Source organism: Protomyces lactucae-debilis (genome assembly GCF_002105105.1).
Source record: "Protomyces lactucae-debilis strain 12-1054 chromosome Unknown BCR37scaffold_6, whole genome shotgun sequence".
Taxonomy (NCBI): Eukaryota; Fungi; Ascomycota; class Taphrinomycetes; order Taphrinales; family Protomycetaceae; genus Protomyces; species Protomyces lactucae-debilis.
The window spans coordinates 58,025-72,435 of NW_024467998.1; the positions used below are offsets into that span (position 1 = coordinate 58,025).

At 50.2% G+C, this 14,411-nt stretch overlaps 10 protein-coding genes across 10 annotated transcripts; 7 read left to right on the plus strand and 3 right to left on the minus strand.

Moving 5' to 3' along the window:
• Positions 1-142: 142 nt before the first annotated feature.
• On the plus strand, positions 143-1,565 carry BCR37DRAFT_378234 (uncharacterized protein). The gene has a single exon (XM_040869000.1). The coding sequence runs from the start codon at positions 1,176-1,178 to the stop codon at positions 1,464-1,466; it is 291 nt and encodes a 96-aa protein (XP_040726251.1). The 5' UTR covers positions 143-1,175; the 3' UTR covers positions 1,467-1,565.
• A 225-nt stretch (positions 1,566-1,790) lies between these two features.
• BCR37DRAFT_386433 (uncharacterized protein) lies at positions 1,791-2,504 on the plus strand (the record flags this gene model as incomplete). The annotated part of the gene is made up of 1 exon (XM_040870438.1): positions 1,791-2,504. The coding sequence occupies one exon, from the start codon at positions 1,791-1,793 to the stop codon at positions 2,502-2,504; it is 714 nt and encodes a 237-aa protein (XP_040726252.1).
• A 1,487-nt stretch (positions 2,505-3,991) lies between these two features.
• On the plus strand, positions 3,992-4,663 carry BCR37DRAFT_391838 (uncharacterized protein; the record flags this gene model as incomplete). Its single annotated transcript, XM_040871055.1, has 1 exon — positions 3,992-4,663. One exon carries the CDS (start codon positions 3,992-3,994, stop codon positions 4,661-4,663), a length of 672 nt encoding a protein of 223 aa, XP_040726253.1.
• A 129-nt stretch (positions 4,664-4,792) lies between these two features.
• BCR37DRAFT_260040 (P-loop containing nucleoside triphosphate hydrolase protein) lies at positions 4,793-6,366 on the minus strand. Its single transcript, XM_040866712.1, has one exon. The coding sequence runs from the start codon at positions 6,330-6,332 to the stop codon at positions 4,842-4,844; it is 1,491 nt and encodes a 496-aa protein (XP_040726254.1). The 5' UTR covers positions 6,333-6,366; the 3' UTR covers positions 4,793-4,841.
• A 149-nt stretch (positions 6,367-6,515) lies between these two features.
• On the plus strand, positions 6,516-7,655 carry BCR37DRAFT_391840 (uncharacterized protein; the record flags this gene model as incomplete). Its single annotated transcript, XM_040871056.1, has 1 exon — positions 6,516-7,655. One exon carries the CDS (start codon positions 6,516-6,518, stop codon positions 7,653-7,655), a length of 1,140 nt encoding a protein of 379 aa, XP_040726255.1.
• A 76-nt stretch (positions 7,656-7,731) lies between these two features.
• On the plus strand, positions 7,732-9,355 carry BCR37DRAFT_402249 (phytoene desaturase; the record flags this gene model as incomplete). The annotated part of the gene is made up of 2 exons (XM_040871898.1): positions 7,732-9,261; positions 9,317-9,355. 2 exons carry the CDS (start codon positions 7,732-7,734, stop codon positions 9,353-9,355), a joined length of 1,569 nt encoding a protein of 522 aa, XP_040726256.1.
• Positions 9,356-9,466: 111 nt separating this feature from the next.
• BCR37DRAFT_261212 (Yos1-like protein) lies at positions 9,467-9,995 on the minus strand. Its single transcript, XM_040866716.1, has 4 exons — positions 9,845-9,995; positions 9,742-9,801; positions 9,596-9,697; positions 9,467-9,557 (listed from the first exon to the last, which is right to left on the minus strand). The coding sequence occupies exons 1-4, from the start codon at positions 9,873-9,875 to the stop codon at positions 9,502-9,504; spliced, it is 249 nt and encodes an 82-aa protein (XP_040726257.1). The 5' UTR covers positions 9,876-9,995; the 3' UTR covers positions 9,467-9,501.
• Positions 9,996-10,277: 282 nt separating this feature from the next.
• BCR37DRAFT_397651 (Alg9-like mannosyltransferase family-domain-containing protein) lies at positions 10,278-12,264 on the plus strand (the record flags this gene model as incomplete). The annotated part of the gene is made up of 2 exons (XM_040871735.1): positions 10,278-10,737; positions 10,775-12,264. 2 exons carry the CDS (start codon positions 10,278-10,280, stop codon positions 11,773-11,775), a joined length of 1,461 nt encoding a protein of 486 aa, XP_040726258.1. The 3' UTR covers positions 11,776-12,264.
• A 16-nt stretch (positions 12,265-12,280) lies between these two features.
• On the plus strand, positions 12,281-13,309 carry BCR37DRAFT_345463 (uncharacterized protein; the record flags this gene model as incomplete). The annotated part of the gene is made up of 1 exon (XM_040867624.1): positions 12,281-13,309. One exon carries the CDS (start codon positions 12,281-12,283, stop codon positions 13,307-13,309), a length of 1,029 nt encoding a protein of 342 aa, XP_040726259.1.
• Positions 13,310-13,333: 24 nt separating this feature from the next.
• Positions 13,334-14,309, minus strand: BCR37DRAFT_261209 (haloacid dehalogenase-like hydrolase). Its single transcript, XM_040866715.1, has one exon. It carries the CDS (start codon positions 14,090-14,092, stop codon positions 13,358-13,360), a length of 735 nt encoding a protein of 244 aa, XP_040726260.1. The 5' UTR covers positions 14,093-14,309; the 3' UTR covers positions 13,334-13,357.
• Between the last annotated feature and the right edge of the window lie 102 nt (positions 14,310-14,411).

Below are 14,411 nucleotides of genomic sequence, written 5' to 3' on the forward strand. Positions count from 1 at the left end.
TCTCTCGACTCCGCTTTTGACTCGCGCACTGGACTAATTTTACAACACCCTTGGCCCAACCAGTGCGACCGCTATTCTTGGTTTCAGATGCCTCTTCACCTGAAACCCCTGGTAACATCTCGCGCTTTCCTCTTGTGCACAACAACAACGACCGATCTAGACCTCACGACCTGGATCTTGGAAATACTCGTTCAGCATCTTTGATAGTTGCTTGCTTCATCCTGGCTCAAGTCTCGTCTCTTATTCTCGCTACACCAACCCAAGACATCTTACGGCGCGCCTGGCTAGACGCTACTCGCAGTCTTTGGGCTTAGACCCTGTCTCTTGTCTTTCTTGCTTCTAGCTCTAGTCAGATGAAGAAGAAAGGACAGCCGTTTGCTGCCTTGGTCTTCATTCACCTACTTCGTGTACAGAATTGCTACTACCTAACAGTCTTGTTGTCCAGTGTCTCCAAAGAAGACTCGACCAGCTCTGTCTCTTACCTTGTGCTGACGTCTCAGCTTCTGACGTACCTCCGTCAAGTTCCTTTCAGGCCCGGTCGTTACAAGAAGTGGAAGGTTTCAGGGCCGATCTCGCCGCCACATGTGCTCAAGCAGAAACGAATATGCTAAGAAACTTGTAGTTAAGGATATTGCGCTTCTTGCTTTATTGCTTGACATATGCTTTGGATTAGTAGCTTAGTGCATGGCAGCAACTGTATACATGTTGAGAAGGAGGGATCAGACGTCATATCATTGTTGGCAGAAACGGACGATCTGTCTTGGTGCCCATCTATCTACTTTGGACAGCTCATCTTGGTTTCACCGTGCCATTCAAGGTGAGTATTGAACTACGGGATGCTATGACACCAAAGGAGATGGACCACTTCTACAACGTCCACCGAGATCGTTCACGCAGACGCTCTTGCGGTCCTGGTGGGAGGCATATCCATGAAGAGGTAGCCGAATTCAAAGAGATTCAGTTCAGTATACCATCGGCATGTCTTCCAGCTGACATGGCAGCTGCTGAGCAAGCAGATTCGGATTGGAGCAGTGGATGTGCACGGTAAATCGACACAATTGCTCTTGACAGGCTCACTGAGGTATCAGCCTGACCTCCATTTTGCGCAGTATCAGTAGAAGCATCACAGTAGAAGCGTGAATTTTGCGGCACAATTGTGCAGTATCAATAGCAGCATGAATCTGAGCCGCAGCCGCAGCCGCAGCAGCAGCAGCAATATGGGCTGCAGCAGAAGCAGTGACAGTTTGAGTAGCGGCCAAATGATTATCGGCTTTGTTTTGACGAGCAGCTATCTCAGTGTGAGATGCAGCAGTCCCAATAGTGCTCCTGATGGTCGTGATTGTAGAGGAAGCGGTGTCGGCAGCGTTTCTCAGTCCGGCGTCAGCAAGCAATTGAGGGAATGTCAAGTGCTCTCATGTCCTCATTCGTTTTGCCTGCTTGCCTTCATTGAGGCTGTGAATCATTGACAGGCGCTTGGACCTGGATTCGTAGGTCACTATCTTAAATTGAGCTGAGACGTCCAATTTCACGATGTCAATTGTGGTGAGGAAGAAGGGTGGAAGTTGTTGTCGCTTTGTGCGCGGCTTGTTTTGTTTGTTTTCGCGACGAAATTCGCGTTCGCGTTGACCGGTGCGGCGCGAAAAAGATTTCAATTCTGGGACGGGGACTGGGCCATTGCCATTGGCTACTTGATCGTCTTTGCAACATACAGGCCTTACATTCACCGCCGCCGACGTGTCTCTACAACTCTGCATGTACTGGAAGGCTCTGAAGGGGAGCACCGCTGAAGCATGAGTCTACCAAACTTGCCCACTGAAGTATGGTGGCAAATCCTGCGCTTCACAGACACCAAGACGCTCTGGCCACTGCGTCGTGTCTCGCGCGCTTTTCTACGCTGCATTGAAGATAAGCTCGTTTCTGAAATCCTGGCCACGGACAAGGCAAAGTATTTGATGTCGAAGTATACCGGCGATCGCTACACGAAGTGGTACCAAGCAGACGAAAGTCCTGTTCGTATGCTCAACATGGCAGCAAAGCAGACCTTTGTCTATGCTGCATTCAACCTGTCGCAATCGACTTCTGCTTGGGATCATTATCAGTTTCCAGTGTACACTTGGGAGAACTGGCAGGAGGCGGAGGCGGAGCGCGAGTACATAAGGCGAAACACTATCCCAAACGATTGGAGCCTCGAAAACGCGATAAGACTTTCAATCTGGAGGGATTCCGACCTGCGAGATCTTCCGCTACAGACTCCGCCTCTGACATACGACGAGCTGCACCTGTCCAAAGTTCAAATCAGGCGTCACATCATGGTTAGCGAAGATAGCCAATCTTTGTTGGTGCCAATATATCTGCTCTGGGCAGGTCATTTTGAATGTGTCGAGGCGCCGATGCATCCTGATGACTTTTCACTCGACGCTACCCAACGAAAAACTGAGCGCCGTGAATTGTATTATTGGACTAACGAGGGATATTATCGACTACAGCGAGAGCCAGGGGACTAGGAAACGATGTTTCTACACGAATGGAGGTGATACACACAGATACGACATGTGTTGCCAATCATGATCCTTTAGAAAAGGAAGACACCTGGATCAATCTCATCGCCTGTGCTCAAGCAGAACTGGGTATGCTAGAAGACTTCTGATCAAACGAAACTGGCAAGCTCGGCCTCCTCCTTCATTGCTTGGCATCTGCTTCGACCTAGTGGCTCAGTGCATGGCAGCACCATTTTCCCTTCTAGAACAACGGAATGGATGTCATAAAGTCGCAGGCGAAGTAGAGGCGACCTGTCTTGGCGCCCGACTATCTGCTCTGGACAGCTGATGTTCAAGTCACGAGCAGTGTATTCGCACGCGTAAAATGCTATAATCACACTCGACAGATTTACTTAGGGAGCCATACTTGATCTTGCAATAAGCTTCTGGGCAGTGGCTGGAATCAGACTTAGCCAACTTGGACACCCTGCTATGTGAAGCGTCGACGTCAAGTCGACCTTGACTTATGCATTCGAAATGGCATCGGCTCGCAACCACGCAGGACCTGCTCGGCTGGGTCATTGACCGGTCAGCATCTCGATACACAGGTCCTGAGATGTCTGTATCAAGGGGGCTTGCGCAGAATCGTTGATTGGTGGGATGACCTGCAGACTGTAATCAAGTGCCAGTTCTGTGTTTGGCCCGTCTGCAACGTCATGCTCCTGCTCGCCTACAGTGACCTTCAAAGAACCTACAATTTTTCAGCTGTTCGACAGGTCCTACACAGCTGCGGCCAACCAACCGGCTGCTCAGCCATGGGCACGCTTATCGTCACACATACTGCGCATATGTTTGGCCATGTGGATTCTCATGTCAACCAACGGGCTGCTCAGCCATGGGAACGCTTATCGTTACACATACTGCGCATATGTTTGGCCATGTGCATTCTCATGTCACCTTCGATGAGGCAAAGAGCACAGATTGAATCTCAAGCTTAAGCGAAGTACATAGCCATCCGAAACATGGCGCACAGCAGTCTTCAGTGCGGTGCGGACTCTTATACTTCGGCCGACGAACACACTTATCGATCGATGATGAGGCCTCGCCATGACGAGGTGTCTCAAAGCAACGAAGCAACGTCAGCTCATTCTTCCTGATGGTGAGATGTTCGCAGACGGCCGCTAAAGGAGTCGCTGCTCTTGAACCGTCGAAAAGTATGCCTCTGTCCGTATTGCTTGTCGGGCTACTTCAATGTCATTGTTCAATCTGCATTTGTCTCTGCGGCTATGTTGCAGTTGACCATGTATGGCAGCAAATATAGAATTACCCCTGGTGAGAAAAAAGATCCCCTGAAAATACTGTGACGAACAACACAATTCTCGAACCACGATTGCGATTGCGATTGACACAATTAACTGCCACCACACCGCATAGGCCTTGCGCACACCGCCATCGACGCGTCTCTACGAGCTGGCATCAATCGGCGGGCCCTGCAGGGGGTGGCACCTTGAAGGATGAGTGTCCCAAATTTACCCATTGAGGTATGGTGGCAAATCTTGAGCTTTTCAGACAAGAAAACGCTCTGGGCACTGCGTTGTGTCTCACGCGCTTTTCTACGCCGCGTTGAAGATACGCTTGTTCCTGAGAGCCTGAACACTGATTGGTATCGGATGTATGAAAAGAGATGTATCGATTTGGAGGAAGACTCTCCGAAGTGGCGCTGCGAAGGCGAAAGTCCTGTCCATGCGCTCAATGGAGCAGCAATAGCGACGTTTCTCTATGCTCCATTCAGGTTGTCGCAACGGAGATCTGATTGGGATCTCGAGCTATACAATTGGTTGTCAAGAGACAGTGGCGAGGACGTTGCGGCGCTTCGCAGAAGGGCGAATCATTTCAGCCTTGCAAAGGCTAAAGTGCTTTCTATCCATAGGAATGTTGACATGGAAGAAACTCTAGAGGACCTGCCTGAGATGTTTGAACAGCTGGTCCTGGGCCGACCTCAAATCAGACGTCACATCATTGTCAGCGAAGATGGCCAATCTTTGTTGGTACCCATCTATCTGCTCTGGACACGTCATTTTGAGCTGGTCGTGCAGCAGGAAGATCTTTATGATCCCCCTGACGATTACAATTATGGGCGAGTTATCCCTCTCATCCTACAGCATATGCATGACCCGCAATTTTGATTAGACAATATGTTTCTACCGTCAAGGGCTTGATGTACACAAATACAATGTGTAGTGCCAAAAGGATCATTTCTCTGTCCGGGGTGCAAGGCACATCTTCGACGCGGGTGTATACGACAACCTGAGCTAAGACTTTAGTAGAAGAGTAATTATATACAGAGTCTACGTCAAGGGTGGCCTAGTCAAAGACGATCTTAGTCGCCTTCTTCATTGGCTCGGCGTCTGCCTCTATGCGGCGACCATAGACGTCCAGCTTTGGCTTGGTGGTGGTGCCAAATTTCATCAACTCTTCAGGAACTTCTTGCTTAGCTTGCTTCAAGACGTTGATGAGCGTGCCGGAGTGTGCTTTGTCCTCCTTGGTGAACAAAGTGATGGCTACACCCGTCAAGCCACCTCGACCAGTCCGGCCAATACGATGGACATAATCTTCAATGGTCAAGGGAAAGGTCAAGTTGATGACAAGTGTGACATTCGGAATGTCCAATCCACGCGCAGCAACATCGGTTGCCACCAACAATGGACAAGCACCAGACTTGAATTGTGCGAGAGCCTGTTCCCGTTGTACTTGGGACATATCGCCATGGATGGCAGCCACATTGTGACCTTTATACTTTAGTGTTTGCTCTACCCGGGCGGCTTCCTTCTTGTATAGGGCAAAGATAAGGATGCGATCGCTTTTGTTCTTGCCGGACTGGTATTGCTTGATGAGTTGCTGAAGGCGGTACTCCTTGTCACGCTGCTCAGCCAGAACTTCCACTTTCTGCGTCACGCGCACGTTGGCAGACAGCTCGAGTGAGCCAATTGTCACTTTGACGGGGTTGCGCATAAATGTACCAGCGAGCTTCCGAACAATCTCTGGCCAAGTAGCTGAGAACATGAGTGTTTGCCTGTTACCACCTTTCTCTGGATCAGGACACGCGCCAATGATCTTTTTGATGTCCTCTTCGAATCCTTTGTCGAGCATGCGATCCGCTTCATCCAGGACGAGGTATGCAACGTGACTGAAATCTAGGGTACCGTCATCCAGCATGTCGTTGATACGGCCTGGTGTGCCGACCACAATATTCGCCTTCTTCAATGCTGTGCGTTGTGTGTCCTTTGAAACACCGCCGTAGATGCAGACACTGCGTATTTTACTCTCCTTGCCGAGGAGATTGAGATTATCACTCGTTTGGATGGCCAACTCTCGCGTCGGCGCAACAACCAAAACATGAATGCCTGTGCGCTTCTCGAGATCCAATAAATATTGCATTGCTGGTACACCGAATGCAAAAGTCTTGCCGGATCCCGTCTCTGCAATACCGACGACATCTTTTCCAGCGAGTAAATGCGGCCAAGAGGCTGCTTGAATGGGTGATGGCTCCTTGAAGCCAGAGAGTTCTGATTTGATGCTCGCGTGCACTTGTAATTGATCAAAGCGCACGATGGGCGGCAAGGGGCTCTCATCGGGCGTTGTCACCTCGATAGTGTGCTTTTTGTAGTATGCATCCACTTCCTCCTGGCTCAGCTCGCCGGCCGTGCTGGCGCTAGTGCCATTCGTCGTCTTTTTGGTTGATTCCTTCACATCACTCCCCTCTGCTGCCGCTGCTTTTGCTGCCTTCTTGGCCTTCTTCTCGGCCTTGCGAATCTTGCGCTCCTCCTCAGTCTCGTCGTGTTTCCGCTTGCCCATTCTTGTCCCTGATGCCGTCTATCTGGTCCTGCTCTAGTTCTTGCTTGTCTCTTGCGATTGTCCAACTTTTTTGAGTTTGTCGCACGCCGCCCAGAACACAACGACGCGACCAGGAGCAGCAGCAGCAGCAACTCAACTTGACTCTACTGCTGCTGCAAGACTGGGCTTCATGCTTGCTTCATAATGACAGGACCCAACAAGACAGAGGCTCTGCTCGTTGATCTGCACAGCCAGACGCGTGCATCTGCGTCGCCAGAAACACTCACAGCTGTCGCTCACTTCCTCGCCTCTATTGACCCTGAGGAAGTCTCTGCTGAACATGCCTCAAAGCTGCTGGATCTTCTTGATTTGATATCTGCACTCGATGATCATGTAGCAGTCTTGGAAATATTTCGCCGCATGCTCGAGCGTTATCCACCACAGGTGCTATCGCCTGCTCATGTCTATTTTGTTCGACAATGCTGTGTGGCAAGGCAGTATGATGCTGCTATGGATCTTGCTTACCGATCTATTGAGCACATCCCAAAGGACTGCGGCTTGACCTATCGAGCGCCCTTGCAGTATCATTACTACCTGGGCATGTGCTGTGCTGCACTACAGCACTTTGATCGCGCAGGGTACCTCTTCTCTTTGGTGGTCTCATCGCCCTCAGTTCTTCCTCAACAGCGCAAAAGCAAAATACAGGTCGATGCATACAAGAAATTCCTGCTGATGGGATTGTTGCAGGATGGCAGACTACCAGAAATGCCAAAGATGACACTGGGAGGAGTTCGCATGGCACTGGAAGTACTCGGAGCGACATACACTGAGATTGGACGTGCTATGATTGAAGCACAGGTAACATTGCCTGCTTTGCTTGAACAGCACAAACAGGAAATCACAAATGACGGCAACAGTAGTCTCATCAAGTCCGCTATCTTGTGCATGCCAACGCACCGTATTCTTCAGGTCCAACGCACTCATCTGAGTCTGACACTCACCAAGCTTGCAAGCAGAGTGGGCGAGACGGTTGAGCAAACGCGCTTTTTGCTGCAATGGATGCAGTCCACAGGACGCATCCGTGTTGAAGTGGCGAATGGCGACGATGGTCAGGAGAATGTCACGTTCCTACCACTCAAGTCAGAATCGTCTAATCTCGTTCAAATACAGGAACTCGTCTTGTCCGTCAAGCTGCTCACAGACAAAGTGCAAGACAAGCAGCTGCAAGTCGACCTCGATCCGAAATTGCATCAGCGAAATAAGCGTCTTGCTGGTGGCAAAGGTGCTCATATGCACTCGCCGCTCGATGCGATGCATGGCCAGGAGACCGGAGTGAACGCGTAGCTTACATAACTCATGACGACGTCGCTTTAAAATTTGAATACTTTTGAGCTTGTTCGTGCACAACAACTCAATTGTCATGTCTGAGAAGCAGGAGAGGCAGAAGACGGCGCTCATCATTGGATGCGGCGTCGGTGGTGTTGCCCTTGCTGCGCGCCTAGCGCATGCTGGCGTCAAAGTCACCGTGGTTGAGAAGAATAGCTTCTCCGGTGGCCGATGTTCGCTCCTCTATGACCCGAAAGCGCCTGGCCATCGCTTCGACCGAGGTCCATCATTCTATCTCATGCCAAAAACATTCAGCGAAACATTCGAGGAGCTTGGTGAGAAGGTGGCGGATCACTTTGACTTGCGAAAGTGTCCGAGGAATTACCAAGTCGTCTTTCACGATGGCGAGATTGTCAGCCTCTCATCAGACATGGCACAGATGAAGACGGAGATCGAGAAGTGGGAGGGTCCAGAAGGGTTCGAGGGTTTCTTGGCCTTTATGAAGGAAGCGCACTATCACTACACAGCGTCCATCGACATGGTGCTAAAGCAAAACTTTGAGTCGCTGTGGCAACTACTGACGTGGCATAACGCAAAGGAAGCGATGCGTTTGCATGTGCTGGATAAGGTGTACAGCCGTGCGTCGCGCTACTTCAAGACGGACCGTCTGCGACGCGCATTCACGTTTCAGTCCATGTATCTTGGCATGTCACCATTCGATGCGCCTGCAACGTACAATTTGCTACAATACACTGAGATGGCAGAAGGTATCTGGTATCCTGTGGGAGGCTTCAATGTCGTGGTTCAAGCGCTGGAGAGGATCGCAAAGAAGCACGGTGGCGTTTTCAAGTACAATGCACCAGTCAAGCGGATCAACATTGACCAAAAGACCAAGGAGGCAACAGGTGTCTTGCTTGAGTCCGGAGAGGAACTCTCAGCGGATATCGTTGTGTGCAACGCGGACTTGATTTACGCATACGGCAACTTGCTGCCAGACTCGAGCTACAGCAAACGTCTGGATGACAAGAATTTGACCAGTTCCAGCATCAGTCTCTACTGGAGTATGAAGCAAAAGATTACAGGGCTCGACACACACAACATCTTCCTCGCTGAAGACTACCAAGAGTCATTCGACAACATCTTCAAAGATCATTCTCTACCAAAAGAGCCCAGCTTTTACGTGAATGTGCCATCAAGGATTGACCCAAGTGCCGCCCCAGAAGACAAGGACTCGCTTGTCATCCTCATTCCAGCTGGCTACATTACAGAGAAGGCAGGCCCGCAAGACTGGGACATGCTGCAGAAACGAGCACGCGCCTTTGTTATTGAAACACTCGCAAAACGTCTTGACTTGCCCAATTTCGAAGACTTGATCCAGAGTGAGATGGTCTCGTCACCTCAAGACTGGCAAAATGATTTCAATCTGCACAAAGGTTCCATTTTGGGCTTATCACATGACATCTTGCAGGTTCTCTGGTTCAGGCCTGGCACTCGGCATGCGGACTACAAGCACCTCTACTTTGTTGGTGCAAGCACACAGCCTGGTACAGGTGTGCCTATTGTCCTCAGTGGCGCACGGCTCACTGCCAATCAAATCATGCGCGACTACAAAATCAAGAGTCCTGTGGAGCAAGCAATACCAAAAGCGAAGAGTGGCCTCGATGTTGTGCGTGAAGCAGAGCATGATCCATTTATCAAGAATACGCTGTTCATGCTGATGATCCTCATTTTCATCTACTTTGCAACCACATTCCGATGGGGTCAGGCGGAGAAGCTGTTTGCAAGGCAAGCTTAGAGATAGTCCCTACAGCAAGCAGCGAAGAGCGTCATGTCATTAATTCTATCCAGTACATAATGCGATGCTCTAGCCGAGTAGCAGCAGATAAAAGATGACGACTGTATTCACAAGGATGAGAGGTGCTAATGTTAGTTATGCAGGCGGCGTATGGTTGATGTACCTCTCAAAACAACGCGCACCGAGTTGATGAGTCCAATGAGTTTTGATTTTATGCTTTGCTCGTCTGTGCCGAAGCCAGGATCATTCGTCGCACTCCAGCCGACTAGCCATGTTAGAAACAGATCGTTGAAGAACATATGCGCATACTTCTAGCAAGGAATCGATCTTCAGACAAGATAGCTACTGAATTGACTAGCAGCAGAGAGACTGGAAGGGTCAGTGATTGTAGAGCTGATAAAAGCCGGCGTACTGTAGAAAAAAGACCCAAAGCCGAAAAACATGGATCTTGCAGCTAGCGATTGAGCACAAGTAGTACTTAGAGCGACGTCTACGACGAGAGTTGTGATTGGGGGTGTTTGATGCTCCTTCGTCGCGCTGAACTTGACAGCGATGTCGCGTCCTGGGCGGCAGTCACAAATCGAGATGGAAGGCACCACTTATACTTGCGACTACACTTTGACTTCAAGACTCGATCGAATTCATGCTTCCCTAGCTGGCTTCTTTGGTCGAATATTGTTGAGCTAAATACTGCTTGCTCCTGTTCGAAGCTCTCCCTGCGGCTCACGTTCTGCAATTGTCACCACGTCGCGGATTGAAGCTTTGTTTGTCAGAGCCCATTGAAAGGCCTTTGCTGTCTTGAAGACGTCTTCTCATCCCAGACCCCTTCAAGAGATCTTTTCATCATGGACATTTTGGACTATGTCTTTGGCGCGATTGTACTGCTGTACTCTGTTGTTGCCCCCTTCACCAAGGTTGAAGAGTCCTTCAACTTACAAGCAGTCCATGACATTCTGCAATTCGGCGTCAGGCCTGATGCTCTGCAGCACTATGACCATTTCGAGTTCCCTGGAGCTGTACCCAGGACCTTTATCGGCGCCCTAGGACTGTCCATGCTGACCTGGCCCCTGACTAATCTATGCAAGTTGTCCTTTGGCGAATCCATCGTAGGCCCTCTGTCACAAGTTGCAACGAGGGCTGTTTTGGGCCTTGTCAATGTGGCTGCCTTGGTGGCCTTTCGAAACGCTGCCAAACGGGTTTATGGCGCAACTGTCGGAACGTGGTACATTGTTTTGCAAATGACACAGTTCCATGTCATCTACTATGCTTCCAGGACGTTGCCCAATCTCTTGGCTATGCCATTCAGTGAGTGAGCTCTTCTCGTTACGATTACTGACAATAGCCACTCTGGCTGCGACGTACTTCATCACGCCCAATGAGAGTCTGACACCGGCACTTGTTCTGCTCACTTTGTCAGCACTCATCTTCCGTGCTGAGATTGTATTACTGCTGGCGACGCATGTTGTATTCCACTGGCTCATTACAAAGCGTTTGACATTCTGGCGTACGCTCCGTGTTGGCGTTCGAGCTTCGGCAGTTGGCTTGGGCTTGACGACGCTCGTTGATTCTTACTTTTGGCAAGTACTCGTGGCTCCCGAAGTGCAATCTGTCATGTTCAATGTCATTCAAGGCAAGTCACAAGAGTGGGGAACCAGTCCTTTCTACACCTACGCGTTCGACTTGGTCAAGCTACTGTTGAATCCTTTGGCTGGAGTTCTCATTCTGCTAGGCATCATTGTGGATCGCAGGGTCCTCTCATTTTTGATGCCAGCTCTAGCCTTCGTCGGCTTGTATTCGTTCCAGCCGCACAAAGAGTGGCGCTTTATCATCTACGTCGTGCCTCAAATGACACTCGCCGCTGCAATTGGCGCCAGCTACATCTTCAACCGCAGGACGAAATCATTCTTTTGGCGATACGCTGCTTTTGTCCTGATGGGCAGTATTCCAGCTACAGCTCTGCTCAGCGTCTCAATGCTCCTCATCTCCTCCCATAACTATCCTGGCGGTGAAGCACTTGCCAAGCTACCACTGAATGGCACTGGGCCTGTCTACCTCGATGTACTGACTTGTATGACGGGCGCTTCACGCTTCTTACAAGCAGGCCCTCGACCAATTACAAAGACAGAGGATCCGGCGTTGCTTAACTCCCCTGAATTCTGGGGTTCGCTCGAGTTTGCCATTGTGCAGCAGCCTGGGCAACTAGCTCACACACCAGGCTGGGAGGTATATGATCGTGTCGACAGCTTGAAGATACAGCAGTTGAAGCAGTTCAAATGGGAGAAGGAAACAAAGCTCATCCTGTACCGCAACACGCTCTACAACACGTCGGCCTCGCCTGAGTAGCCGGTGTTGCTGACATAAAGACTGGCAACCCAGTGCGTGTCGCTTGATTTGTTGAATTTGAACTCAAAAAGAAAGAAACGCGACAAAACTCCATTTCCAATCCCTACCACGGAACACTCTCAGCGGTCAGCAAATGACTGTGCTCGGCCGCCGTAGACTGACGCCTGTCTTGGGGCTCGCGGCCATCTGCTTCGTCCTTTGGCTGACATTCCGGTCGAAGGGCTTCTCGCGACGATTGGGTTCGACCTTGCTCGGCCATGAGACACCAACAACACCGCTGTCGATTGTGTTGGACGGTACTTCAGTCTCTTCTTCACATCTCGCGCCGCAGCTACACGACTACTATGATCAAATATGGGCGCCAAAGCCCTTTGAAGGCATGCAACTCTCCAACCTGAAGTACTTGTGCGAACATACCGACTGGCGCGAAGATTACTACATCAAGTGCTTAGGCATCAACCAAGGCATCACAAGCATCATGTCACAACTCAAAGTATGCATGAAGATGGCAGTTGACGCAGGGGCCAACCTTGTTCTACCAAAAATGGCATTACGCGACTCCAACGATCTCACAAACTACAATTTTATGAATGACTCAAATCACCTGCCGTACCGCGATTGGTTTGATGCAGACCATGTCATTAGTCATCTGCAAGCCGCTTGTCCACAAATGAAGGTGGTGGAGGAAGATCCAAAGGAATGGAGGTATACCCTTGATGTTGAGCTCGAGGCCGACCCGGCGTTTGTCTTGTTCCGTGGTGTTTTCTGGCCGGGTCATCCGTTCCGCAAGTTCTTCGATGCGCAAGTAGCGCGCAAGATTGAAGAGTGGCATGGTCGTTTGATATTTCCTGTGCCAGAGAAGGGTGCAACCATTGTCAATGTCATGTCGGCGTTCACAACATACAAAGTGACGGATGATCCAACCGGCGAGACCTTGCGTATTTGGTACGAGTTGGGTCACTTGATTCGATTCAACGAGAGACCGAGAAATCTGGTTTCTGCACTCATGGGTAAATTGGCCGGTGGTCCCTTCATCGGTGTGCATTTCCGCGTTGAAGCAGATGCCGGTAGCTGGGCTCCTGTGGATGAGCAAATTGCGCGTGTTTTGGAAGCAGCAGAGCGTGCATGGAAGGAATACGGGTGGGCTAAACAAGGTGCAAAGAAGGTCATCTATCTCGCATGCGGCGACAAGGACCAAATCAACAAATTTGCCAGTGCAGCGAGGGGTTGGAACGTGGTGGACAAGCTGTCTGTTGCACGACAATGGCCAACGAAGACGTCTGATGATATCATTCATGCCATCAAGGAGATGCCATTCGACCACCAAGGATCGATTGACTTTGGCGTCATGCTCAAATCTTCCTTCTTCTTGGGTGTCATGGGCAGTGCATTCAGCTACACGGTGGCCAATGCGAGAGATCCACTGTCGCGGTATCGCGGTTCCTCTTTCGACATCCAGTCGACGGGCGCGAGGCAGGCTGCATCCCATCTCTTTGAAGACAATGAAGCTCTCGCATACTCTTGCTGTCTCTGAATTCTCTATTAGCGTACCCATTACTGTAGCATCCAAATGCAATTGCTCTCACTTGGTTGGCAGCTCGTATTTCGCATAGTCAAAGTCTTGTAATGACAGGAGCATCTCGCCACGTCCACACAGAATCTCATCTACTTGATGCCGATGGAGGGAGAGAATTTGCTGATCTGGTACCCAAATCACGCGCATCCCAGCAGCAAGACCAGCTTCAACTCCTGGCACACCATCTTCAAAGACAAGACACTCTGCAGGCAGAATATCAATATGGTCTGAAGTTTTCTGTCGAAGATGCGCATTGAGGTCCGCAAGGGCAGTCAAGAAGATATCGGGCTGAGGCTTTCCGCGTCCCACAACACGCGCATCGTCGCCTGTAACGCGTACCTCTTCAAACAAGTCAAAGAGACGAGCGAGGTTACTAGACTTGAGAGCGTAATTGCTGCTTGTACTTGACGTTGCAAGAGCAATCCCAACACCGTGTTGCTTCAAGTGTGAGACTAGGTCTACTGCACCTGGCAACGGTTGAACATGCGGGAAACGCGTCAATTGCAGTGCTTTTTGCTCAGCAATATACTCTGGCACAGTCAATCCGGGGATCTGTGCCCAGTCGAGAAACACCTGTGCCGCTTGGGGTCCTGGTCGACCCATCATGTTGGATTTGACTTCAATAGGGAACTTGGCAGGTCTGCCGTGGTTTGCTAGCAGGAGCTCTGTGGTTTGGGTATAGATGGACTCTGAGTCTATGAGCAGGCCGTCCATATCGAATAAGCATGCTTTGACGGCCATGACTGGTCTTGCAGATGATGAGCTGTATATATGAGGAGTGAGATCAATCTATGAAGGCTTGAAGCTTGTGAAGTGTTTAAATGTCGCGTAACAAGCGTGAGAAGTCACCATCGACACCAGACCCTGGCTTCATGGCGACCTACATGTAGAGTCATTGTAGACCCGTGTACTAACAGAGACCAAGACTACTCATAGTCAAGATACCCTCACAGAGATAGAGAATGGCTCGACATCGACTTGACTTCAAATGGCAGAACATGCCAAACGAGATTTCAACGAGGTGAGGAAGCAACCGGAGTGCAGCCGTGTAAAGTGCATA